The sequence below is a fragment of the Sciurus vulgaris genome (assembly GCF_902686455.1).
Source record: "Sciurus vulgaris genome assembly, chromosome: 16".
Taxonomy (NCBI): domain Eukaryota; kingdom Metazoa; phylum Chordata; class Mammalia; order Rodentia; family Sciuridae; genus Sciurus; species Sciurus vulgaris.
This window is the reverse complement of record NC_136477.1, coordinates 58,709,853-58,735,353: the sequence shown is the minus strand read 5'-3', so window position 1 is coordinate 58,735,353 and position 25,501 is coordinate 58,709,853. Positions and strand designations below refer to the sequence as shown.

Here is a 25,501-nt window from a genome sequence, read left to right as displayed (position 1 = left end):
GTCTAACACACCATTTTCCCAAGGGACTGTAATGACATGATTATTCACTTATGTGGGCTCACTGAAGCTCCACAGGGATGGGGACTGTGCTTGGAATTTCCAGAAACTACAGTGGGTTGTGTTTGGAGTTGCCCCAAACATTTTTCCATTAGTGCTGCTGGCTAGCATCTGTGTTAAGAAACGATCACTGTACTCTATATTAATTATGCAGTTCCATTAGTCTGCAGAGTGGAGAGGCAGAGGTGTCTGCAATTTCAACTCACTCCTTTTTCTTTAAACATTTAAAGACACACACCAATGACCAAGAACCTCTTGCACAGGATTTGATACTTTACATGCTGGTTCAAAAAACTCACTGGCTCTATGTTCTTATGCATGTAGGTAATGAGATCAACAGTTCTATTTGCATATCTGTCTAGTGTGTCTGATGATGAATTCAACACTAGCTCAACACTCATTATGTCTTTTTTAAAAAAAAAAATTGTAGTTGTAGATGGACAGCATGCCTTTATCTGTTTATTTTTATGAGGTACTGAAGATCGAACCCAGTTCCTCACCCAGCCCTTATGATGTCTAAATGCCAGCCACTTTATCCATACCTAATAGATTATTTTTAAGCCACTTAATGTTCAACATGTTTCAGTACCTATATCTATAGCCACAGAAAGGGCACAAGGAAACAGAAGTCCAATGGGGTACACTTGTTACTGCTATTTATTTGGGATTTGGTTACCTCTCTGAAAAAGGTAGCATCTTCTATCTCTAAACCAAAAAAGAAACAGGATACACTTTATAAAACTGTGTCTAAGGTTGATTTTTAAGAGTTAGCCTATATTTGATAAATGCTATAGCTCAACACAACATATTTCATTGTGGGAAAAGTTCTCATTTGATGACTCTCAATATATTTAGAACCCTGAGAAATGCTCTTGCAAAAACCAAATCGATTTAAATTTCCTTGTCGTCGTGGCTCCGATGCCACACTTCTGATTAAATCACTAATTCCGATAGTTTTGTTTTCAAGAGCAAGAAAACAAAGTAATACAGCATCAATGAGTTATCAAGCTTGCCTCTGGCAAAAATAAAAAGACTATCAATTTGGAAACATTTTATTGTGTAGTGCACTCTGAACTCTTCATTCAACTAGGTGTCTACACCTGCGGTACTTGGAAACCTGTCACTTATTAGACCCAGTGCATCACACCAAGAATCAATACCGTGTTAACCACTCCAGAAGTTGACTCTTGGTTCTCCCAATTTTCGGTGGGTGGTGATTGGTTGGTTGTTTATTTTTAAGATCTTTCTGGTTTGGAGTAAAATACAACACAGATGTCCTGAGCTGGATTCTGTGTTCCAGCAACATTTTTTAATCATTCATCATTTTCTCATAATTGCTTTCTCATGGGAAGGAAAAAAAATGCAGCATTTCCCAGACTCACCCAGGATTGGCTTGCCCTGCCTCCAGTCCTAAAGCTGCAGCTTGAGGAGAAATTTCAAACATATTGATTCTCAGTTAGTAGCATTTTTTCCCCCATAAGATCCATCTGAATTTTATTGGCTCAAATGGATTTCAGATGGACGCTCAGTGCTCAGGTGCAAAGGAATGCATCTGAGGCTTGGAATCACCACTTTAACACGCTTCTCAGATCCCTCATCGGCAGCTGTGGTCATTTCTTAATTACCCAGGTGGTATAGACTCTCTGCGGTATGCTATGTGAAGCGCCAGCCCTTTAGCCATAGAAAGAAAAACCACGGTGGGGATAAAGCCAAAGGAAGTGAGAATTCCAGAAAGTTGTCCACAAGCACCCCAACTCAGTTGGAATCGTCTTTTGTCCTTTGCCTCCACGACAAACCAGACACCCAGAGATACTGATATTTCTCAGCTCTGGTGGCTTCTTTATTTTGACTTTCTGTTCCAATGATTGCAGGTTCAAGGGATGGGTTTATTTTGGTCAATACAAAAAAACTACCTTAATTTAGCCTCTTCTGGGTGTTATTTCTCCCTAGCTGGCTCACTGGCGTTCCATCCACATGGTGGTAACTGCACAAATGGAGTGGAAATAAAGAACACATTCTTCAGATTTAAACACATAATTAGCTTGGAGTCACAAAGGCACAGTGTGAGAAGAAGGAGATTATGTGGTGTCAGAAGAGGAAAAAGTACTCATGCGAATATGGTGTATTATTATACGTCCCTGCAAATCATCCCAGGCTGAGTCTGCTGCAGGTCGGACTGATGAAACGAAACCCTGGAACTGCCACCGCCAGTGAGTGATGCTCAACAGGCTGGCCCTGTTTGCCCGTGCTCATCTGTACAATGGGGAGTTAGTATGATCTCCCACACAGAGTGGTGGAGAAGCCCAAAGGAGATAAGCCATGGAAAATGCTTAGCACAGTGACAGGTATACAGTAGGTACTTATTAAGTGGAAACAACTATGGCATCTTTCATATTGCTAAAAAGAATCAATGACCTCACGGTGAAAACTTTTTCAAAAACCCCTTCTGTATTTCCCCAACGTGGCACAGAATTTTTTTCCTCAGAAGAGATGACAACAGATTTTCTGGGCATAACATTCTAAACCTTCTAGAAGTGATGCTTTAGAGAACTATGCATGCCGGGCCTGGTGGTGCACACCTGGCATCCCAGTGGCTGGGGAGGTTGAGGCAGGAGGATCAAGAGTTCAAAGCCAGCCTCAGTCACTCAGTGAGGCCCTAAGCAACTTAGTGAGACCCTGTCTCTAAAAAAAATACAAAATAGGGCTGGGGATGTGGCTCAGCGGTTGAGAGCCCCTGGGTTCAATACCCAGTACCCCCCCCCCAAAAAAAAAGGGCATATTTGTTCTAACTCATACTAAAATCCTGAGCTCTTTAAGGATCAGATGCCCTGTTGTCTTTCCTGTCATTGGGTCCTGGCATGCCCTTACTCTTATGGAAGCTGGCAACCTGAAGGAAAAGATAGGTATTTGCAAGTTGATGACCCCTCAAACTTCATGAATAGATTAATGAATAGCCGGGGAGGATGATCTCTCCATTAACAGCTGATGACTTTACGTACAACCTGTTACAACCGGCTGTGAAAGGAGAAAATCACTGGCGCTATTCAGGGACTTTGGAAACTGGGTGTGTGTGTGTGTATTGAGGAGAGGACAGAGATGTCCCTGCTGATGAATTCACTGAGCAGTGACCAGCAAGAGCTCAAGCATAAGAGCTGTGCTTGGTTTTTCAACAAACTATCTGCAAAGCCACACTTGGTTACAGTTAGGACTTAAGGCTTCCAAGAGTGTTAGTAGAACCAAGCTTACGGTGGCCAGTGACAAGGTAATAGAAAATTTCAGGTGGGCTTGGGGGATTTTTGAGGGTGAGCTGGATTAATCCAAATTTAGTCTATTCGCCAGAATGAGTAGCCTGATTCCAGTGTGGGAAGGGGGTGTGAGTTTCAGAATGCCCAAAAGACAGCAGAACAGAGGGTCAGTACATTCCTGGAGACACGTTTCCATTGCCATGAGCTGCCCCGAGATGATTTCAAATCAGAGAAATTGCTCTTCTGAAAAAGAATGCATGCCTAAGAGATCTAGGCACGTGTGAATTTCCCACCTTGACTTTCACAATCTCTGAAAAAATTGTCAGATCTTCTCTTGGTTCACATTCAATGGTGCCTTCAATTTTCATTATGAATATATTCTCCAGCTCATTTCACCGTGGAAAGGGCTATGCAGATTTGTTGATTGTGTAACCAAAAGAGAAGATGAAAGCATCCGTTTGTTTCCATTAGCATAATTAGTTAATCATCTTATCATCTCTGTCTGGGATAATTATATTAATAGACTTTCACCCAGACTTTGGAATTAAGAACAAAGAATTCAGACCATCTTTTACTCTTTGGAAAAAAAAATGAAAAGAAAACAAAAACACAAGCAGTTAACCAGGTAATGCATTTAGAAACCATTGCTAGCAAAAGTGACCAGACAGTCACTGTACACTAGTTTAAATTTGATAATAACAACTTTTCTCCTGATTAGCTTTGGATATGGAAACACCACAGCCAGGGCTGGGTATTTGACAGACGGTGGTACTAATACACAGTGCAAAGAAACACAAAAGAGATGCAACAAACACTTGGGATCCAGTTTTTCAAGGAAAGCGAGAAATGGACTTTTAATGATCTGCCTGGTTTTTGCACAAAAATTCAGTTCTTTTTTTAAAGGTGTGTGTTCCTGGATCTTAGGAGAAATTCATCATCTCATTCATTCTAGCTTGCCTAAGACCTTAGGAGATTAGCACACATCTTTTCGGCACAGGATACGATATTTGGTAGCTATTTATGGAGTTGCACACAGTCTCACGGTGACACTGATGAGGAAACTTTAATTAAAATGGCTAGCAGGTTGTAACACAACGAATGTACCCAGGACATGAAGCAGTCCAAAGGAAGGTTCGCGTAGAATGACATTACATTTTTATAAAGCCAACTCGAAGTTTGCTTAAATAGTTTCCTTACTATGTTGGAAGCAACCCGGCATAGACTTCAACAGCTAATGAAAAACCTCCTACGGTCACAGAACACAGTCACTTTGGTTTAAACATTAAGAATCCGAGAAAGCAAAGTTAAATTAAAAAAAAAAAAGAGTATCACAAAAGATTTCAAAAATCATATTTGGAAAGAAAAGTGTATAGCCCAAATGGACCCAGGCAGACACACACACACACACACACACACACACACACACACACACACACACACACACAGCCAACTGTAAATCAAGAGAGAGATAAACTTACCGGAGCAAATATCACCATACACATTTACAAAAGAATTGATAATCCAACTTCCCTCTCCTGAAAGAAAATAGAGGTTGTCTCATACTAAAAATAAAGCTTCTCTGTCCACAGCAGCAGCAGCCACTAGTCCCTCTTTTTTTTTTTCTTTTTCTTTCTTTTTTTTTTTTTTTGTGAAGCCAAGGAAGAGAACAAGAAAATCAATGCAGAGGGAAAGTGAGAGGCTATACCAATCAGGGGGCAGCTCCTGCTTTATTTGCAGAGAGATGGCAAAACAGTCATATTAGTAGACAGTGACAGCCCACGGCCAGCCGAGTGCAGGAACCTGATACTTCCCTCTGGTGAAATGCCGCCTGTTCTGCGGGGAGGTGGTTGCCACCATGGTGAGCTCCCACACTTGGCTCTTGGCTCACAACTGAAGTGCAGGACCAGCTTTGCACGCGCGCTCTGCATCACCAGGAGAGGCACCGGCTCCCCTGTTACTCCCAGAGCCCCCTCCTCCCTCCACCTCGGCGCTTCAAAAACAAACTGGAAGATGCAAAGGAGGGAGGATTTTGCACATGGAGGGTGCAGAGGGGAAGCCATGGTTTTATAAAAAAAAAAAAAAAAAAAAAAATCTTATGAATAGATTTGCATAGATTAGGTTAATGTGGGTATGTTGGTTAGAAGGGAATTGCCCTCGTTTTTATGGAAATGCACGGGTATTATGCATGATCCCTATTTGGGAAATTCGTACGCTGTCCATAAATAATCATTAAGATGATGGTGTGGAAGACAGGATTTTTAGGCTCTGGTGACTGTGGAAGGGACCCATCACAACTTGGGTGGTACTTAAAACCTTCTGCAAAATCTCGACATTAGAAAGGTTTGACTGGTTTAAATGTGACTTGGATTCTTTTTTTTTTTTTTTTCCTTTGCAGAAAAGGAGTTGAGCTTGACTCTTTCCAGGGGCTGCAATTACGGCACCCCCAAGGAAATGTGTTTTGGGGGAATTGGCACCAAATCCACAGAGGCTGACCCACAGGTTGCATACTCTGCTCCCACCGGCATCCTGAGGACAATTTCCCCAGGTGACTCACATGGCCACACAGGGAAGACACACGTGCATGCTTCCCCACCCCCCAGTTCAGGGCCCCTCTCAGCACAGGTGTCCTGTCCGGTTGACCCAGGTGTCTGTGCCTCCTAGTTAGTGTCCCTGCACTAACTAGTGATCCAGCTGACACTCAGATTTTCAAGTGGTGGTTATCAGTCCAGAATCTGTCCCCAGTCTGTCTTTGGGTCCATCTCTGTCTCCCCATCTCACACACACACACGCACACACACACACAAACACACACACACCTCTTTCCAATTCCGCCTTTCTTCCCTCTCCTTCCTATGCACTCAGTAATGACTGGGTGGATGAGGAGGGAGTTCGGGGACCACACCAGCCATCCGATAAAATCATGACAAGAAGTCAGGCGCTTGGAGTCGAGTCCTGTTTCCATTCACTGGCCCCGTGACTTCCAAAGTCCCTTCAGGCCTCAGTTTGTCCTCTGTAAAATGGGTACACGAGTGCCTCATAGTGCTCTTGGTGGGGAGGATGTGGGGAAGAAATCAAACAAGAGAGTGCTTGCAACCCACTCTACACACGTGCAGACCGGGCTCAGGACCCCCAGCTTCCTTCCTCCTCCTCCTCCTGCTGCTTCTTTGTGCAGAAGCCTGCAGAGTCCTTGTAACAGTTCAAACACTATATTCTCCGTGGCCCCTTTGTGATTCTGAGGAGAACATCCCCCACCCCGACAGGCCCATGGCCAGCTCTCACCTGTTACTAAGGCACCACATTCCAATGAGCGAGTCAAGGGAGGGAATTAAGCAAATGAATAAAGGTGAAGTAGGAAAAAAAAAAAAAAAAAGAAAGAAAAAAGAAAAAGCCACAGGGCATTTGAATAAGCACTCAGCAAGGATTAGTGGAATAAATAGATGAAAAACTAACCCAAATAATGATGTCTTTACACTAAGGCCATGGCTCCCGCCAGGTGTTGGATAAGGAACCAGACTGGGACAGAGTTTAGGAGGAGGCTGTTCCCAGCAGTGAACCCAGAGGAGAGAGCTGCACTTCACAGTTCTTCAGGCTGGGTAGGAATTCTCATCGGCTTGGAATATGAAGATCCCCATTTCAAGCAAAAGAAAAAAAAAATGTCTTTCACACACAAATAAGGAGCATTTCTTGAATATTTTCTGTGCCTGATATTATTAGTAGTGTTTTTTGATGTATCAACTTATTGGGTCTCACAAAATTTTAAAAATTACTATTTTCCTTCTAGTTGATAGATGAAAAAACTAAGGCCCAAAGAGTTAAGTGGTTTATCTGGAAGTACATAGTTAATAGTTAACAAAGATTTAAACGTAGTAGGACGCTCTCCAGCCGATGACCACTCGACTCTGGAGGACTCATGATGACTTTTGTCATTTTATTTATTTAGCATACAGGGTATGACTGATGCACCTATGGATACAGGGACCCTGTGAGAACTCTTTAGCTGTCCCAACTGAGTGGATTCACACCACAGGGACTGGGAACTCCTGGTGTAGACACAGAGTCCACCGGGCCAGCGAGGTCCATGCCCAGGCCCCACTGGGTTCCAGGTGGACTTGGCATGTTATTTAGAGCCAAGAGGAAAGCAGGTGAGCAGCTCCGTCTTGGGGTTGCTAGGGATCTGCTCCGTGACCCTGGGGGTGTCCCTGAATTTGTTTGCACTTCAGTTTTGCTCAGGTTTACATGGACGGGTTTCAACTGAGTCACCTCTAAAGAGCCTTCAAGGTCAACCTAAGCTAGGTGAGGTTCTGAGGCTGAGTCTGATCTTCTGGTTGGGTTAGCCTTTCTGGTCTCCTGTTTTGTTACAGATGAGGCTATCCTATGCTCTAAGTGTCCCCTGCCACTACCCACCATCACCTGTCACCATGGTGGATCTCAGTAGGTTTCACGGCTTTATCCTCGGCCCCCTTGAATCACTCTCCATATAGAACCTGTATCCATCCCTTTAAAAAGTCACTCAGATCATGTCACTGGACGGAGAAAAACACTTCATTCATCCCACAGGCTTAAAGGAAAATCCAGACTCTTTGGAGCAGCTTCAAAGACTTTGTGATTGGGCTCCATTTACCTTCTTTGTGTGTATGAGTGTGTGGGTGTGGGTGTGTGTCTGTGTTCAGGGGATTCACCCAGGGGCACTCAACCACTGAGCCACATCCCCAGCCCTTTTTGTATTTTATTTAGAGACAGGGTCTCACTGAGTTGCTTAGGGCCTCACTAAGTTGCTGAGGCTGGCTTTGAACTCACGATCCTCCTGCCTCAGCCTCCCGAGCTGCTGGGATTCCATCTGCCTTCTTGATGTTATCTAATTAATCCCACCTCTTTCCTTACTCCTCAGCCACATGGGCTTTACCTGCCTTTGCTCTGGCTACTCCTTCAGCCTGGAATACTGTCTCTTCAGGTCTCTCTCCTTTGTCATTCCATCCTTACCTGTATTTTCTGCTTTTGAGAGGATCTTTCTTTGCTGACCATCTAACCTGGAGTACTGATTGGAGATGAGACAGCAATTTTTTCCCTGTAGTTGTAGCAGTTGTCGTTGTGTATGTATCTGTTATAGTTTTATTTGTTTTTCTGTACTTTCCATCACCTTTTAAAAATTTTTTTTTAATTTGTTTTAGTTAGTTATACATGACAGTAGGATGCACTTTGATACATCATATGTAATGGAGTATAATTCTCATTCTTCTGGTTATACATGATGTAGAATACCACCAGTTGTATAGTTACATATGTACACGGGGTAATAATGTCTGATTCATCCTACTGTCCTTCCTACCCCAGGATCCCCTCCCCTGCCTTCACTCCCCTCTGCCTAATCTAAAGTACCTCTATTCTTCCCTAGCTCCTTCCACTAGTTTTTATGTCCCCCCCTTTTTTTTATTTTGGACCTAGGATTGAACCACTGAGCCCCATCCCCAGCCCTTTTTATTTTTTATTCAGAGACAGGGTTTCACTGAATTGCTTACGGCCTCACTAAATTCCTGAGACTGGCTTTGAACATGTGATCCTCCTATCTCAGCCTCCTGAGCAGCTAGATTATAGGCATGCGCCACCACGCCCAGCCCTATTATACTCGTATTTATATGGTTCTCATTTAATTATTATCTCCTTTCTACAAATGCAGGATACATTGATGAGAGTGTCCCCTCAGTCTAGAGGAGAGTACCTGGTACATAGTAGGTGCTCAGGAGGTCTTTGGTGGAGAAATGAGTGAATGATCAAATCAATGAATCAAGTGAGAGTGAGGGCAGCTTCAGGTGGCAGTGAAGAAACCTGCGTTCTTCAGAGGACCTCAGCCTTGACACTGGGCAGCAGATTTGTGAGCATTAGTGGATGCAAGACGGTGTCAGCCATCTTGTTCAGGGAACATTCTGGAAGGGTTGCTGATTTCAGTGTCCTCCCAAGTGGGGGCCATGTCAAAAATGGCGGCAAGCTCCTTGTGGACCACACAGATCAGTTGTGCGTGGAAGGCTCGGTTTCCTAAGAATGCTCACCTGGGCTCTCACAGAGTGTCTGATATTTGGGTACTTCCCTGCACACCTGTCATTACAGAACAAATAATCCTGTCAGCAAGCCACTTAAGACTGTCTTCACCTCCGAATTTATCAGACAATTCAGACAGTTGGCTACCACTCTAACGGGGAATGGGAACTGACACAAAGCAATGTGCCTTTACTGGATGATTCTGGTTTGAAGAATGATATTAGCATTTGTTGCTACTGCCTTAAAAATAACATGTATCCATTATCAGACGGTTAAAAATAGAAGTACAGTGTCTTCTAAACTGAGTATTTATAGAAAGGTTAAGTAGATTAAAATAATCTGTGATTCTCTGAAAAACTCATTAGCAATGCTAATTTCCAATATGGTCAGATCTCCTACTCTGAGCTTTCAACAGAACGTGGCCTTCAGACCCCTTCAAAAGAATTATTGTCCCCCTCTGAATGGAAAAGACTGATCTCCCCTTGGGTGGATGTACCTCCCGGTGAATGAGACAGTGCCTTACCCTTATAATTTCTATTTCTAGACATCTGGTCTCTCCAAAGGGTCTTTTTCCAGCCCATCTGCTTCCGGAGAGTTCTAGCTTTCTAAGCACTTAGCAAACCCTGAGTGGAAAATTCCAGAGCCACAAGGCTCTCTCCATTGCAGCGGGGGAAGGGAGATAATCAAAGATAAGACTGCTCCGGCCATACTAATAAATGACCAAGGGAGTTAGCTAAGGTTCTTACATTTTGCTCCAAGACCAATTTCAACTCTTTGAAGCTGCAGTAACAAAAGCACTTACATTGAATCCACTTACGGGGCAACCTTGAAACCTTTAATGGTGCCTGCCTTCCACCGACTGAGCACAACTCCTACCAGAGATGAAACGCAGTTTATTCATATTGAGCAAGGTACATAGCACTGGGTTTCTTATCTTTTATGTCTTTGGTAGGAGAAAATATTTTTCTCCAATGTTCTTTTTTTCCTTTTAAATGCCTAATGTGATAAAATAATATCAACATCACTCAGTCCTGTATTAGATCATTAGCTGTCCTCAGTAGAGTTCAAGGCTGGTTAACAGAAGGTTGTAGAAACAAGAGAAGCTAAGAAATACAGTGAAACAAGACTGAGGGGATTGACCCATTTTCCCCACTCCTCAGTTTATACCCAAAGGATCTAAAATCAGCATACTACAGTAAGGCAGCCGTATCAATGTTTATAGCAACTCAACTCACGGTAGCTAAACTATAGAACTGACTGAGGTGCACTTCAACAGATGCATGGATAAAGAAAATGTGGTGCATACACACAGTGAAATACTACTCAGTCATAAAGAAGAATGAAATGATGGCATTTGCTGGTAAATGGATGGAACTAGAGAATATCATACTAAGTAAAATAAGCCAATCCCCAAGAAACCAAAGGCCAAATGTTCTCTCTGATTTGTGGATGCTAACACAAAACAAGAGAGGTTAGGGAGGAGAATAATAGAAATCCAAGGGAAACAAAGGGCAGGGAGGGTGGAAGATGAACCGGACATCACTTTCCTGGCCTTGTCTTTGAACACATGGCCAAGGTACCTCTGCATCATGTACAACCACAAGAGTGGGATCCTAAATAGAATAAGTTATACTCCGTGCATGTATAATTTGTCAGAACACATTCTACTGTCATGTATTTCTAAAAAGAACAATAGCAAAAAAAGACTGAGGGGAGGCAGGCTTGGAGTGTTGGGTGGAAAAGGAGTCATGCCTGGGACATAAAAAGGACAAAATGGTTCTTAAAATGGCAGGTCATAAGAGTTCCAGAACCTTGGGATAACATGATCTGCAGCTCTGTGTCCTCAGCCCAGGCAGACTTGCCTCCCAGAGAATATCCAAGCAGCGAGCATTTGCTGAATGAGGGTTGGAGAGACTCATGCAGGGCAGAGTGTGCATGGTAAGCTGACCCACCTGCAGGCACATGGCATGATGGATGGACAGCTCCTCTTTGTCCCTCTACAGCCACTTTCCCATCCACTCCGCCCAGAAGGCTAATCTGAATGGCCCTCAGCAGGGACCTCCCTTTCTCTGAGGCATCCCCTTGGCAGGTTGAGGCTGAGAAGAGACTGAGGTCAGGCCATTTATTCCCTTGGTCCCTCTGGACGGGTCCCTACGTTGACTCCTCTAGCAAAGGCCACATGTGAAGTAGCCTTCTCCATGTATCTGTCTTGTGTTTCTCCCCTCCCTCCCTTCTTGCTCTCTCTGGTCTTTCAGACCTGGGGTGGTAACAGATCCTGTGGCTTCCTACTCTCAAGGTACTACAAACGGTACTATCCTTTCTTGCTTTCCTCACACCTTTTCCATCCCTTTTAAAATTCATCGCCTTTAAAAACTCTCCATCACTCCATTTTATTGTGCCAGCTATTTCCTACCTGGAGCTTCAGTAATGAAAACAAGTGGCTTTGATTTCCAGCTCTATCCCTTAGCACTTGTGTGGTCCTGTCACCTACCCTCACCTGTAAAATCGAAAACTTGCCAATGAATGCATTCGAAATGCTAAGTGCACAGCAAACGTTTCCACCCGGAATAGTAGCAATCACGTGATCCCCTCAGCCAGCTTCTTTCTTTTCTCCTCTAGAGGGAAGAGCTTGGTTTGTTTGGGGAGAGGAAAGCCAAGGAAAGTACATGCCCTGATTGGAAAGATCGAAGACTTGCATTTCGGGGCACCTAGAAATATCACTGAGGCATGGGGCTTAAGGAAAATAAATATTTGCTGGAAATGGTTTTGAGAATTGGCATTTCTGAGTGTTCACTGTGCACCAGTCAAGCTACGCAGCCCATGGAACAGGACTGTGGTTAGTTGCTTCCTCCTGACCCTGTGGGGAGGGCAGTTCATGGATTCTCAGATGTCCATCCACAGGCTGTGGAGTTGACAATAACTCCAGATCTGCTAAGTACTGATTAAACTTATGCTTTCATTCCTGTTTAATTAAGTGTTTTAAGTCAATAGAGGGGCTGTGCTTTATTAGAAAGTCCTTACATGACCCAAAGAGGCTTTGACCCAGAAGAGATAGGAATATATGTTTTATATATTTTAGATAAAGCCTACATGGGCCTCATTCATCAACAGGGAAGAACAACTTTCAATTTAGGAGCTTTGTTAATGTTCAAAAGTGAAAGAGCAATCCTTTATTACCCTAGAAATTTCAGTTCTACAAGCCTTTATGGGGTATGTGCTACATGTCAGGTTCAGCCTACATTCTATGGATACGGGAATGAAAAAGATAAAAATACTACCTTTCAAAAGGAACTTAGAATTAAGTAGTAACTTTTGCATTATCTGCACAATCAAGAAACCTCTAGGGCCTGTGATGTAAATAATTCTCCATGTATATTTATTGAATGATTGAATAAATAATGTGGACATTCACATTACTATAATTTTTTTTCTTTTTTCTCAGTTATTCATGACAGTAGAATGTATTTTGACACATCATATTTACATGGAATGTGACTTCCCATTCTTGTGGTTGGACATGATATGGAGTTTGACTGGTCATGTATTCACATATGAACATGGGAAAGTCATATTGCACAAATGACCACATTATCTTGGGTTTCTATATAATTATGAGCCTAAACTTTACCATCATACTTTTTAAAGTACATGCTAGAAATTCTCAAAGATGCTCCAGGGAACATGTGGGAGATGGGAAGGTGGTGCAAGGGGTAGAGAAGGAAGTCAGAGATCCATACCCCTTCTCTGTATCAATCACCCCATTCCATCACTGTCTCCTTACATCTCAGGTTTGCAAACATGATTTTTTTTTTTTTTTTTTTTCGTATCAGGGATTGAACCCAGGGGCACTTAACCACTGAGCCACATCCCCAGTCTTTTTAATATTTTATTTAGAGACAGGGTCTCACTGAGTTGCTTAGGGCCTCGCTAAGTTGCAGAGGCTGGCTTTGAACTCGCGATCCTCCTGCCTCAGCCTCCTGAGCCACTGGAATTGCAGGTATGCACCACCATGCCCAGCAACATGACTGCTTCTGAATAAAAAGTTTTATATCTCAAATGAAAGACTGTGAAGAACCACTGATCTAATTAAGGGATTTCACAGTTGTAATTAGCTGCTATGAGCCTTTCTGATACCAATAATGATACCAATCTTTATTTCTGGGTATTAGCTGAAGCACTATTCATGCATTCTTTTTATTTGATTATTACTCAAACCTGTGGAATAGGATCTATTGCTGTCTTTGTTTTATGAACCAGGAAGCAAAGGCTTAGTACAGTTTGGTAAATAGCCCAAGTCTACATAGAGAGTATTATTAGAATGAGGATTTCAACCTCGTTGCTGAGCCTTGCTGATGTGAGCAAGTAGACCTTACAAAAATTAACCAGCTGGCTGGGTGCAGTGGTGCACATCTGTCATCCCAGCAGCTCTGGAGGCTGAGGCAGGAGGATCTCAAGTTCAAAGTCAGCCTCAGCAGAAGCAAGGCCCTAAGCAACTCAGTAAGACCCTGTCTCTAAATAAAATATAAAAAGGGTTGGGGATGTGTCTCAGTGGTCGAGTGCCTCTGAGTTCAAGCCCTTGTTCTACTCCCCTGCCAAATAAAAGAGAAAACAGGGAAGAAATATGTCCATTGCCAGAGATGCTCTCTAAATAAAATATAAAAAGGGCTGGAGATGTGGCTCAGTGGTTGAGTGTCCCTGGGTTCAGTCCTCAGTACCAGTACCAAAAAAAAACCAAAAAACAGTTGGGCAGTTGGACAGTGCCCATTTTTTTGGAGTATATACTTAATAGAAATCAAAAGTGATGATGAACTTCAGGGGCATAGTCTCTGGTGATGACATCTACTGTTCTTGTGTAGGGGGTTAAAAGTGGTAGCATAACACACCTCTGGACAGTCGATTCATTTGACCTGCAATCTTCCATAGGAAACAGTATCACTCTGTACATAGTAGGTGCCAAATAAATCTCTGCCCAATTATTACAGAAAATAAATGACTTTCCTTATATTCGCATTCATAAGTCTAACCAGAAATGGCAAGGATCTATCTCCACGTTTTCTTCCTATCGCCTTTTGTAATACAGAGTGTGCTATCAGTAAATGGAGGGCTTAGGGATTGGGCTGTTTCTGACATATATTTCTCGAAACCTGGTGTGGAAGCAGAAGATGAAGAGTTGTTGCTATGATTAAGGATTAAGACTTTATATCAGAAGGAATCCCTGAGGTCTGGTTTTTACATGAGTCTTGTTAGCACTGTAATAAGAACAAGAGAAGGAAAACATGGAGACCGTTTTCAATAATCTCACCCAGTATACTGAGAAAATGAATAGTAAATTAGATCAAGAGTTATGTGAATTTTCACTGAGAATTTCTCCAGGAAGGAAAGGTGTCATTGCCGACTGTGTACACCAGTAAGACTTGCTTAGGCTTCTTTAAAATAAAATAAAATAAAATAAAATTGTAAGCATTTATGGGTTACCTGATATTTTTTGATTTTTTTCATTTGTTCCTTTTAGTTACACAGGACAGTAGAGCGCATTCTGACACATCATACACATATGGAGTGTGACTTCCCATTCTTGTGGTTGGACATGGTGTGGAGTTTCACTGGTCGTGTGTTCACATATGAACATGGGAAAGTGACGTCCATTCATTCCACTGTCTTTCCTATTCCCATCCCCTCTTCCCTTCATTCCCCTTTGTCTTATCCAATGAACCTCTATTCTCCCCCTGCACCCACCCCCACATTGTGCATTAGCAACCACGTACCAGAGAGAACATTTTGCCTTTGGTTTTTTGGGACTGGCTTATTTCACTTTTAGCCTGAACTATCATTTATTTACTGGCAAATGCCATAGTTTCATTCTTCTTTATGACTGAATAACATTCCACTATGTATATATGCCACATTTTCTTTATCCAGGCATCTGTTGAAGGACACCTAGGTTGGTTCCATAGTTTAGCTATTGTGAGTTGAGCTGCTATAAACATTGATGTAGCTGTGTCACTATAGTATGCTGATATTAAGTCCTTTGAGTATATACCAAGGAGTAGGATGACTGGGTCAAATGGTGGTTCCATTCCAAGTTTTCTGAGAACACTTCATACTCTGTGTGTGTGTGTGTGTGTGTGTGTGTGTGTGTGTGTGTGTGTAAACATATATATATATATTGCAAAGTGGTTAAACATATTAGGTTTCCAGCATATCCAGCACATAGTTATCATTTTTTTACATTTTAAAAACTTCTATTTGTTCTTTTTAGTTATGCATGACAGTAGGGTGTATTTTGACATCTTTATACAAACATGGAGGACAACATATTCTAATCAGGATCCAGCCTTGAGGTTGCACATGATGGTGAGATTCACTGTGGTGTAGTCATATATGAACACAGAAGAGTTATTTGCATGGCAAAAACTCTTGCATCTGCTCTTTGCACGTTTGACTAGATTCAACCAGAGTCACCATGTTGTCCAATAGGTCTCTTGAACATCTTCCTCCCTGCTAACGGGGATCATGTACCTTTTGACCAACACCTCCTTGATCCCTCCTCCTTCCCACTGTCCCTAGCCTCTGGTGACCTCCATCCCAATCTCCACCTCTAGGAGATCTACTTTTCAAGATTACACACGAGTGACATCATGAAGCACTTGCCTCTCTGTGCCTGGTTTATCTCATTTAGCACAAGGTCTTTCAGGTTCACACGTGCCCCCCTGGCCTTTCTAACCATCCTTGAAATGGAAACGGTGACGACGGGTCATAGACGTCACATGCAGAGAAGACGTCTGGTGACTGTGGCCATGCAAGTGGACTGCGTTTCCCTCTCTGGGTACTGCTTCAGGCGAAATGGATGGGAGAATCCAACACTGGCAAAATGGCCTCCTGGATTTGCTCTCCTTCCCAACAAACTGAGTTACAATCCTCTGTTATACAAACACGCCTCCAGAACCCAGATCAAGCTGCAGCTCTTAAGAAAATAAGAGGCAGGTGGGAAAGAGGACCCAGGTCCGTTTCTCTCCATGTGGTTTACAGCTTGTAGGATGTACAACATGGGGCATCTCCACGGAGGTCCAGAGCCTGGTTCTGTTCTGCCTGGTGACTCCATCTGCGAGCATCTTCTGGGGATTCCGCTTCCAACCCCTTCCCAGCCTCAGTCTGAAGCACGGGCATGGTTACGATGCCAAGCAGCAAGGGGTTTGAAATGACCAGAGTGAATCCGGGGCAATATTTTAATGGGAGGGCTTAGGAAATCTTTCTAAAAACTCCTCCCTTTGACTGAGCATGTCTTATGCTGGAGGTTCGTTTTTGTTGTTGTTCTTTTTAGTTACACACGACAGTAGAGTGCATTCTGACACATCCTACATGCATGGAGTGTGACTTCCCATTCGTGTGGTTGGACATGGTGTGGAGATTCACAGGTCGTGTGTTCATATATGAACATAGAAAAGTGATGTCCCCTTCATTCCACTGTCTTTCCTGTTACCATCCCCCCCATCCCTCCATTCCCCTTTGTCTCATCCAGTGGACTTGTATTCTTCCCTCCCCATTAATGTGTGTGAGCATCTGCATATCAGAGAACATTTGACCTTTCGTTTTTGGGGGGGATTGGCTTATTTCACTTAGCATGATATTTTCCAGATCCACCCATTTACTGGCAAATGCCATAATTTCAACTTTCTTTAAGGCTGAGTAATATTCCATTGTGTACATATATCATATTTTCTTTATCCATTCATCTGTTGAAGCACACCTAGTTTGGTTCCATAGTTTACCTATTGTGAATTGAGCTGCTATAAACATGGATGTGGCTGTGTCACTGTAGTATGCTGATTTTAAGTCCTTTGGGAATAAACTGAGCAGTGGGATAATGGGGTCAAATGGTGATCTGGAGGTTCTTTTGAATTGAGTATGGAGTAATCCATTGGCCAAAAATATTTTCTACAATATTATTAACACCCCCCTCCCCCCCCCCCCAGAAAAAAGTCTCCTACCTGGTGGATCCTTCCAGTATTCCTAATTTCCATCTCCCTACATCCTTGGATTCAGGGCTATAAGGAGAGATGGCACAGCCCCAGTATCTCAAAGGGCATCTGGATGCCATGAGACAGTTGGCTCATGTGAAATAACTTTGAGAACTGAAATTTGCTATGCCATAGAGAGTTACTGCTAATTTCTGTGCTCAGAGTCTCTCTCCACAGACATAAGATGAAATTCCTTTCCTCCAGTAGCTGATTATTTATCACTGCAGGCCTATTTAGAACAGTTCAAAATGCCACGTGCACGCACAGAGAAAAACCCGTTTTCTCCTTCAGCTGTGCGTCTATTTTTAAAATAGAATGTTTTACCAATGTCTTCCTTAAAATGTTAGCTCCTTGTTAAACCCTCCCCAAGCCTTTAAAGGATTCAAATTAAGAGAGTCAGTCTGAAGAACAGGACATCCAGATATTTCCAGAATGTCACTTGTCTTAACACTGAGAGTAACATTTTCCTCGCCTTTCTTTGAAAGTGTGAAAACAGAAACTCCCTGTAAAGGTTTGTAATGCCACTTGTTCTGACATTAGCTGCAGTCGAAGGAGAGCCGGTCTTAGATTCTGCTCAGGAAAAAGAAAGAAAGAGAGAAAAAGAAATCCGCCCTTCCTGTTGTGATATCACAAAGTCTTGTGATGTGGATGGTGGGGACCAAGACCACACAGCCACCTAGTCTCAAACCTGGCTGCACATCTGCTGGTGGCTTATAAACAATATGAGTGAACAGTTCCAAACCCAGATCACCTGAGACCGATGCCAGAGTGGCAGGAGGCAAGTCTAGAAATCTGGGGTTGACCAACTCTCCCTATTCCCTCTTCCTAGAAGGAATTTTTCAAGGAGTTTCTGCTCAAAGCATGAAACCAGGGACTCTGTTCGGTTTTCATCAATGAGTTCTATATCCAATGAAGGCTTTAAGTGGGAAGAGAAGTCCCATCTCAGGAGAGAGAAGGTGGCCGAGGGACTTGGTGCCATGATGGAGTGGAAGCATCATGGATGATCTGCCCGGTGTCCTTCTCATACCTCTTTCCTGTCTGAGGCCCTCCTCTTTCGGGAAGCACTTTCTCACACACAGAAACCAGAAGAACTTCTATAAGTGGTTGCTACATAACCCTCGTTATCCGACGCTCCACTCTCTGAGGTTTCAGCTTATTTGCCATTGACCATAGTACAAAAATATTAAGTGGAACGTTTCAGAAACAATTCTTAAGTTTTGATTCTGAGAACTGAGATGAAATCTTCCCCGGGTCCCACTCAGTCCTGCCTAGGATGTGAATCATCCCTTCATCCAGTGTATCCACGTGGTATATGCTATCAGTCGGTTAGTACTCATCTCAGTTACTGGAATGATGGCTGCAATCTCACAGTACTTGTGTTCAGTTAATCCTGATTTACTTAATAAAGGCCCCCCAATACAAGAGTGGTGACACAAAGGAAGCACCAGAGCACGTGACATGGAAAGATAAATTAACTGTGGCATTATGTGGCAATGCTCAGATTTTATAAGAAGCAACACACCATATGGAGATTTCATTCCTATCCACAGCTTCCAACATTCAGGGTCTTTGAACATATTCCCTCCAGATAAGGGGAGACTACTGAATTTACATTCCAAGTTCTTTTCGAAGTACTTCATAGGAATTAACTCACTTAATCTTCCTTAAGATATAACCAAACAAAATTTCAAAATTCAAAGACCAACATAAAAACTCCTTAAGCCATTTCCTATAATCAGCTTGGATTCTGCTATCTTGCCTTGGCCACCCTTAGCCTTTGCCCTCTGAGTTCAGTCATGCTGCTGCCCTGAGTGCCACCCAGAGGCTTAAGCAAAGCTGTGTTCTGGAAAGTTCCTCCTGAGATGAGCATATAAATGCAAGCAGTTTATTTGAAAGGCAATTCCGGGAAAAGGAGCCGGCACTTGAGACAGGAAAACAGAGGAAGCTGATAAAGGATGCATGATGGGCAGGTGACTGCGGTAGCCCACCAGGCCCGATGTCACTGGGGTGCTCCAGGAGACAGTCTGGGAGACAGGTGAGCATGTGTCAGAGGAGTTACAGGCAGGGGCAGGGAGCTGGTGCATTTATCCGCGAGGTCCCTCCTTTCACTGACTCCTGCAGGCAATTTATTTCCTGCTTTTTCCACTTGAGAGGCTGTAGCCCTCAGAGACCCTTCTCTGCAGGAGGTGGCGGAAGGCCGGTGCTGAGCTGGGAGGGCTCAGTCTCAGCAGCAAGCGTTGTAATGCCTATAGGTGCCTCAGAAAGGCCTGTGTCACAAATGGAAAAGACAAGACAGAAACCATGATTTTCTAAAAATGATGATGATGATTTTTTTATGAGGACTTCAAGAAAAAGATGGTGTTGGATCTGACTGTCCTGAGTTCATTTCTTGCCTGTTTTGATTTTAATGGGCTTGGTGTCTGGTGTCACTAATCAGGCTTCTCCTTCTACCTAGGGGCATTGGGAGCCTCTGCCCTTTGCTTACCTTCTTCTCTGCACAGAAGGTTCTTTGCTCCTGTCCTGGATCAACTCTAACTGCACTTTCAAGACGCCAGGTAAATGGCTGCCAGCATCGTTGGCCATTTTTTCCTTGTCGATCGCCCTGATTTCACTCTCTGCTAGGGCCCGCCCCTCCCCCACCCCTTAAGGCACAAGTTTGCAAGTGGGGCGCGCTCCCTAAGTGTGCATGGACTGGATGGATAGACCTATTCTAAAGAACAGGAATTCACGCTTCTTATTAGTCCTACCTGGTTTAACTCCAGACCCCAGACCCCGGGGCATGCCGTTGCAGAAGGAATACACTTCCTTGCTCATCTTAAAAATCCTCTGGGTTCACATGGTGTTAGTGACGTTCAGGGGCTTCTTCTGTCCTTCATATCACGGTAAATGCCACCGTTTGATTGAACTGGGGCTCAACTATGTTTTGTAAGTGAGGCGGCACAGGTGAGTGGAGAGAGCTACTAAGTCAGGGCACGAACGTCATTAAAGAAAGAGAGAGACAATTTTCACTTTGCAAGGTAGAGAGCAACTGTTTCAGGGATCACTTTCCATTTTCAGCAGTAAATTCCTATATCTGGCTTGGCTGAAAAGCCCGACTCCCTGTTGGAGATTTGGTATTTGGTTTGTCGACTCCTACACATCCGTCAAAACCCAGCTCACTTTTCACACCCTCTGAAGGGAAAAAGCTGATATTAGTGCAACTCTTACTTTTCCAGACAACTTGTGTGGATAAGGGAGTTATTTCATTTTATGATCTCAGCAACCTGGCAAAGCAGGTATTGGCCCCATTTTCCAGAAAGGAAAACTGAGGGTAAACAAAAATCTACCTAATAAGTACTGAGATCAAGATTTGAATCCAGATCTTTCCCAGAGCAAAGTGCACATACTTTCTATTAGCCCATATTGCACTCCCCCAACATCCTTTATATAGTATATACCGTTTTTGGTACCAGGGATTGAACCCAGGGGTACTTAACCACTGAGCCATATCCTGAGCCCTTTTTTGTATTTTATTTAGAGACAGGGTATCACTGAGTTGCTTAGAGCCTCACTAAGTTGCTGAGGCTGCCTTTGAACTTGTGATCCTCCTGCCTCAGCCTCCTGAGCTGCTGGAATGACAGGCATGCCCCCACTGAGCCCAGCACAATTTACCTTTTTTGAACACCTATGACCTTATCTGCTGTCCTACTACAAATCCTCACATAAAACCTGTGAGTCGGGTATTATGAACACATTTTATGGAGACACATAGGTCTCGGCCGTCCTCTTCTGCCTCTGCCTCCTGACCTTCGGTAGAAGCTGACCTGTCTCAGATATTGCACTTGACTTAATATTTTATAATTATGTGCTTAGATTTCTGTCTTCTGAACGAGAAGACTTTCCTTGAGGACCAGGCTCCTATCAGCCTGTGCACGTTTGTGTTTGTGTGTGTGCGCATGCGTGTGCCTCTTCCACGTAGGGGCGAATGAACTAAAGCCTAGAATGAATGAATGAATGGGCCAACTCACCCCATGCTCCAAAATAAGGTGGGAAAGCCGGGTGTGGGGGTACACAGCTGTCATTCCAGCGGCTCGGGAGGCTGAGGCAGGAGGATCACGAGTTCAAAGCCAGCCTCAGCAACTCAGTGAGGCCCTAAGCAACTCAGTGAGACCCTGTCTCTAAATAAAATGCAAAATAGGGCTGGGGATGTGGTTCAGTGGTCGAGTGTCCCTGAGTACAATCCCTAGTATTCCCTGCCCCCAAAGAAAGATGGAAAAATAAGTCAATGTTTTGCAAAAGTCCATGAATTATCTGAAAAAATGAGCCCTTGACAGTGTAAGTTTATGAACTGCTTATTGCCCTGAGCAGAAGAGCTCTCAAATATATTTTATTTATCCATCCAGGCCTCTCCTCTCTCTACCTCCTGAACAACCTGGCTCTTGTCTGTCCCTGTGTACAGAACCAGGAAGAGCCAGCCAAAAGACACGCCACCAAACCTTCCAGGCATGGATGCAATGAATCTGGGAATGAATCTTGATCAGGTGAGACGACTCCTGGCCCATACTCAGAACACAATTTCTCTTCCTTTGCAAATAATCCTAATAAGTTTGATTGGTCTAATTTGATAGACGATTAGAGGAAGCCATGTTAAATGAAGCGGACTGTCAGAGGCAGGCATACGTAGAGTCTCGTGGGAAGAAGTCAGAGCACAGAAACAATGAGAAGGTTATAAATGAGAACTTGAAAGCAAAGCATCCTCAGAATATTTTATGTAAGGGCAAAGAAACCCTGCTTTGCTCCACGGGCTCTGAGGATATCACCGCATTATGGCAAAGAACAATACCGTCAAAATCTCTGGAAATGCTTTCTATCAATTCTATTTTAAAACACAAGGATGTGAACAATTTATACTTTTCAAGGCTAATTTCTGTTCAAAACAGTTACGATCTTTTAAAGGAACTAACATTTTGATTCTTAAATAGGCAGAGCTTCAGCAATCAGAAATCATGGCTATTGAGAGAGGATGGTTCCCTAGAGTTTCCTGAGGCTGCAGAAGTACTACAGCCCAGCGAAGGTGCCAGCCCTACTAATGTGCAGAGAGTGCAGAGCTGCAAAGAATAATTGGGTATCTCACAGCTGAACGCCACTTGAGATCCAAGGCCACTGAATATATCTTAGAGACCTCCCTGGCTTTGGCAATTTGAAGTTCTTTTCATTGTTACCCATCTGCATGCACAACAGAACAGAAAGCTATATTGGTTTATGACATGCAAATTATTGATACTATCCTTTCCACTTAGTAAGGAAGTTGATGATTTTATATCCACAGCCATACCTTGCCAACATATAAATTATTTGCATTTTTATATGCTTTCCAGTTCTTGTTCATATGTATTTTAGTCAACTATTTTGCAACTGTGACGAACTGGCCCAACCACAGCAGTTTTAGGGGAGGAAAAGTTTATCTGGGTGCTCATGGTTTCAGAGGTCTCAGTGCATAGACAGCAGGCTCCATTCCTCAGGGCTCGAGGTGAGGCTGAACATCATGGAGGAAGAGTGTGGTGGAGGGAAGCAGCTCACATGGTGATCAGGAAGCAGAGAGACTCCACTCTCCAGATACAGATATATACCCCAAAGCCACGCCCCAAAGCCACGCCCCCAATGCCCACCTCCTCCAGCCACACCCACCTGCCTCCAGTCACCACTCAGTTAATCCCATCAGGGATTAATGCACTGACTGGGTTAAGGCTCTCACAACCCAGACCTTTCTCCTCTGAACCTTCTTACATTGCCTCACACATCAGCTTTTGGGGGACACTTATCATCTAAACCACAACACAGCAGTGTCACTTATCACACCCACCCAGACCAATGAGCCATATTAAATGCCTTTTGTTTTAAACTCTGTGTTTTATGTGGTTTGTTATACAGTAACGGTTGATACAATATACACGTGTATACTTGACCTAGTCATAGTCATATTGTAAAGCATGCTTCTAGAATGTATCTGATGTGCCATGCAGATATATAATTTACCTAAATGTTCCTCTCCAGCTGCCATCCATTTCCACTGTCTACAGTGACTTAATACATGCAATGATGCATTGGAATGTGCATGTTTTACCGGTCTTCTAACAATTCTTTCAAATCCTGAATTTTCTGATAGTGAAATCAGTGGCTTTGGCCAATTCATCCTCCAGGCTCCTCATCTATGAAGTGGGAATAATGAGATGTTGAGATTTTTTTCAAATACTCAATCTGATTTGTGATAATCCAGTGTCAGAATGCAGTCTGCTTATTGCTGCTGGGACTACAAATTGGTGCAACCACTCTGGAAGGCAGCGTGGAGATTCCTCAGAAAACTTGGAATGGAACCACCATTTGACCCAGCTATCCCACTCCTCGGACAATACCCAAGGACTTAAAATCAGCATACTACAGAGATACAGCCACATCAATGTTCATAGCTGCTGAACTCACAATAGCCAGATTGTGAAACCCACAAATGAATGGATGAAGAAAATGTGGTATCTATACACAATGAAATATTACTCAGCCTTAAAGAAGAATAAAATTATGCCATTTGCCAGTAAATGGATAGATCTGGAGAATATCATGCTAAGTGAAATAAGACAGTCCCAAAGGCTGGATGTTCTCTGATATGCAGATGCTAACACACAATAAGTGAGGGCACGGAAAAATAAAAGTTCACTGAATTAGACAAAGGGGAATGAGGGGAAGGGAGGGGATGGAACAGGAAAGACAGTGGAATGAAGGGGACGTCACTTTCCCATGTTCACATATGAACACACGACCAGTGAAACTCCACACCATGTCCAACCACAAGAATGGGAAGTCACACTCCATATATGTATGTGTCAGAATGCACGCTACCATCATAGATATCTAAAAAGAACAAATAAGATAAAAAAGAATGCAGTGTAGTTGATTAATAAACAGAAGACAAAATTTAAAGATCGCAGTGATTCATTTAATTCCCAGGTATGAATTTTTTTTAGTTCAAAGATGAGGACAAAAGAAAAAAATAAAGAAAAATGCTGCTGGATCATATCACTAGAGTGGGCTGTGTGGTCTATACGTGCCACCAATTAATTTAGGAATGAGGTTAAATTTAAATAAGAGGATGATAATAGACGGGGAAAAAACAAAACCTGGCACTTCGAGGTAATCATGGATTTACTTAGAGGTAATCAGCTTTCCTTTCTCAGGGGGCAAGGCATTCAAAGAATCATTGTTCTAGAAAAGGTGACTGGTGCTAGACCTTGGAAATCAGAGCTGGTCACTCTGGTGGAGCTTATAGATTCTCAAGCCACCTATCCAGGAAATGGAGAACTGAATCCTGTGATCCGGAAGTGCTGAGATTTCCTCCAGGCAGACTGAGCAGGATAAGTCAGTTTGGGAAGTCACTGCCTTATCGTTTAGCAAGTGGGAGACCAAGACCAAGGAGGGTCAAGGCAGAAGCGCGAATCTGCCCAGGAGGTCCGTCAGTGTCTGAGCTGGGCTGGGAACTCAGGCCTTTGGCTTGACTTACAACCTGGAGAGTTAGCCTGAGAAACCTGCAGGGGCCCTGCTTCCAAGAACTTCCCTCATCTAGTCGATACATACTTCAGATGCTGGGGAAATGATTAATGTGAACACGTCTTTTATTCTTCACTGAGAACATGTCCTGTGAACTGAAACCAAAGTAACTGACTTTCAGACAAGTTGAAATATACCAAGGAATGCTCTGTCTTGTATATCAATACATAGCCCTGTGTTAGCTTTCAAAAAGATAAAAATAAAAAGCGGTAAATAAAATCAAGGTAACGGATTCCTTTAAATTTTGTTGTCTCCTTGGGGCTTTGTAATACATTTTCCTTTTTTAATAAAGAACTTGCTACTTGATGAAACTCATCCTTTCTAACAAATGGCATGAGACTCCTTGATCTTCCAAGTTGGAACTTGGAGAGAACATCTTCTATCACGTGACTTCCTAAACAAACACAGGTTTAGAGATAGATATACCCAAGAAGCATGTTCATTTTGGTAGAACTAGAAGGTTTGATGCCGTTTTAGTTATTTGAAAAATTATTTTAAATTAATTTTGAGGTTGAATCCAAACCCAAAGCAACTTAAGTTATTTATTGAGGCAGAAAGAAAAATTCCAGG

General features: G+C 43.1%; 1 protein-coding gene across 2 annotated transcripts in view; it reads right to left on the bottom strand.

Moving 5' to 3' along the window:
• The window catches only part of SYNPR (synaptoporin), a 332,343-nt gene that overhangs the window by 179,521 nt on the left and 127,321 nt on the right, over nt 1-25,501 (bottom strand). The window contains exon 1 of one of the 2 annotated variants that reach the window (XM_079114438.1): nt 4,781-5,119. The exons of the other annotated variant lie outside the window; for it this stretch is intronic. Within the exon in view, the coding sequence (XP_078970564.1) occupies nt 4,781-4,804 (24 nt within the window). The 5' untranslated portion in view covers nt 4,805-5,119. Of the gene's footprint in view, nt 1-4,780; nt 5,120-25,501 lie in introns of those variants that run through there. 2 annotated transcript variants of the gene reach the window in all.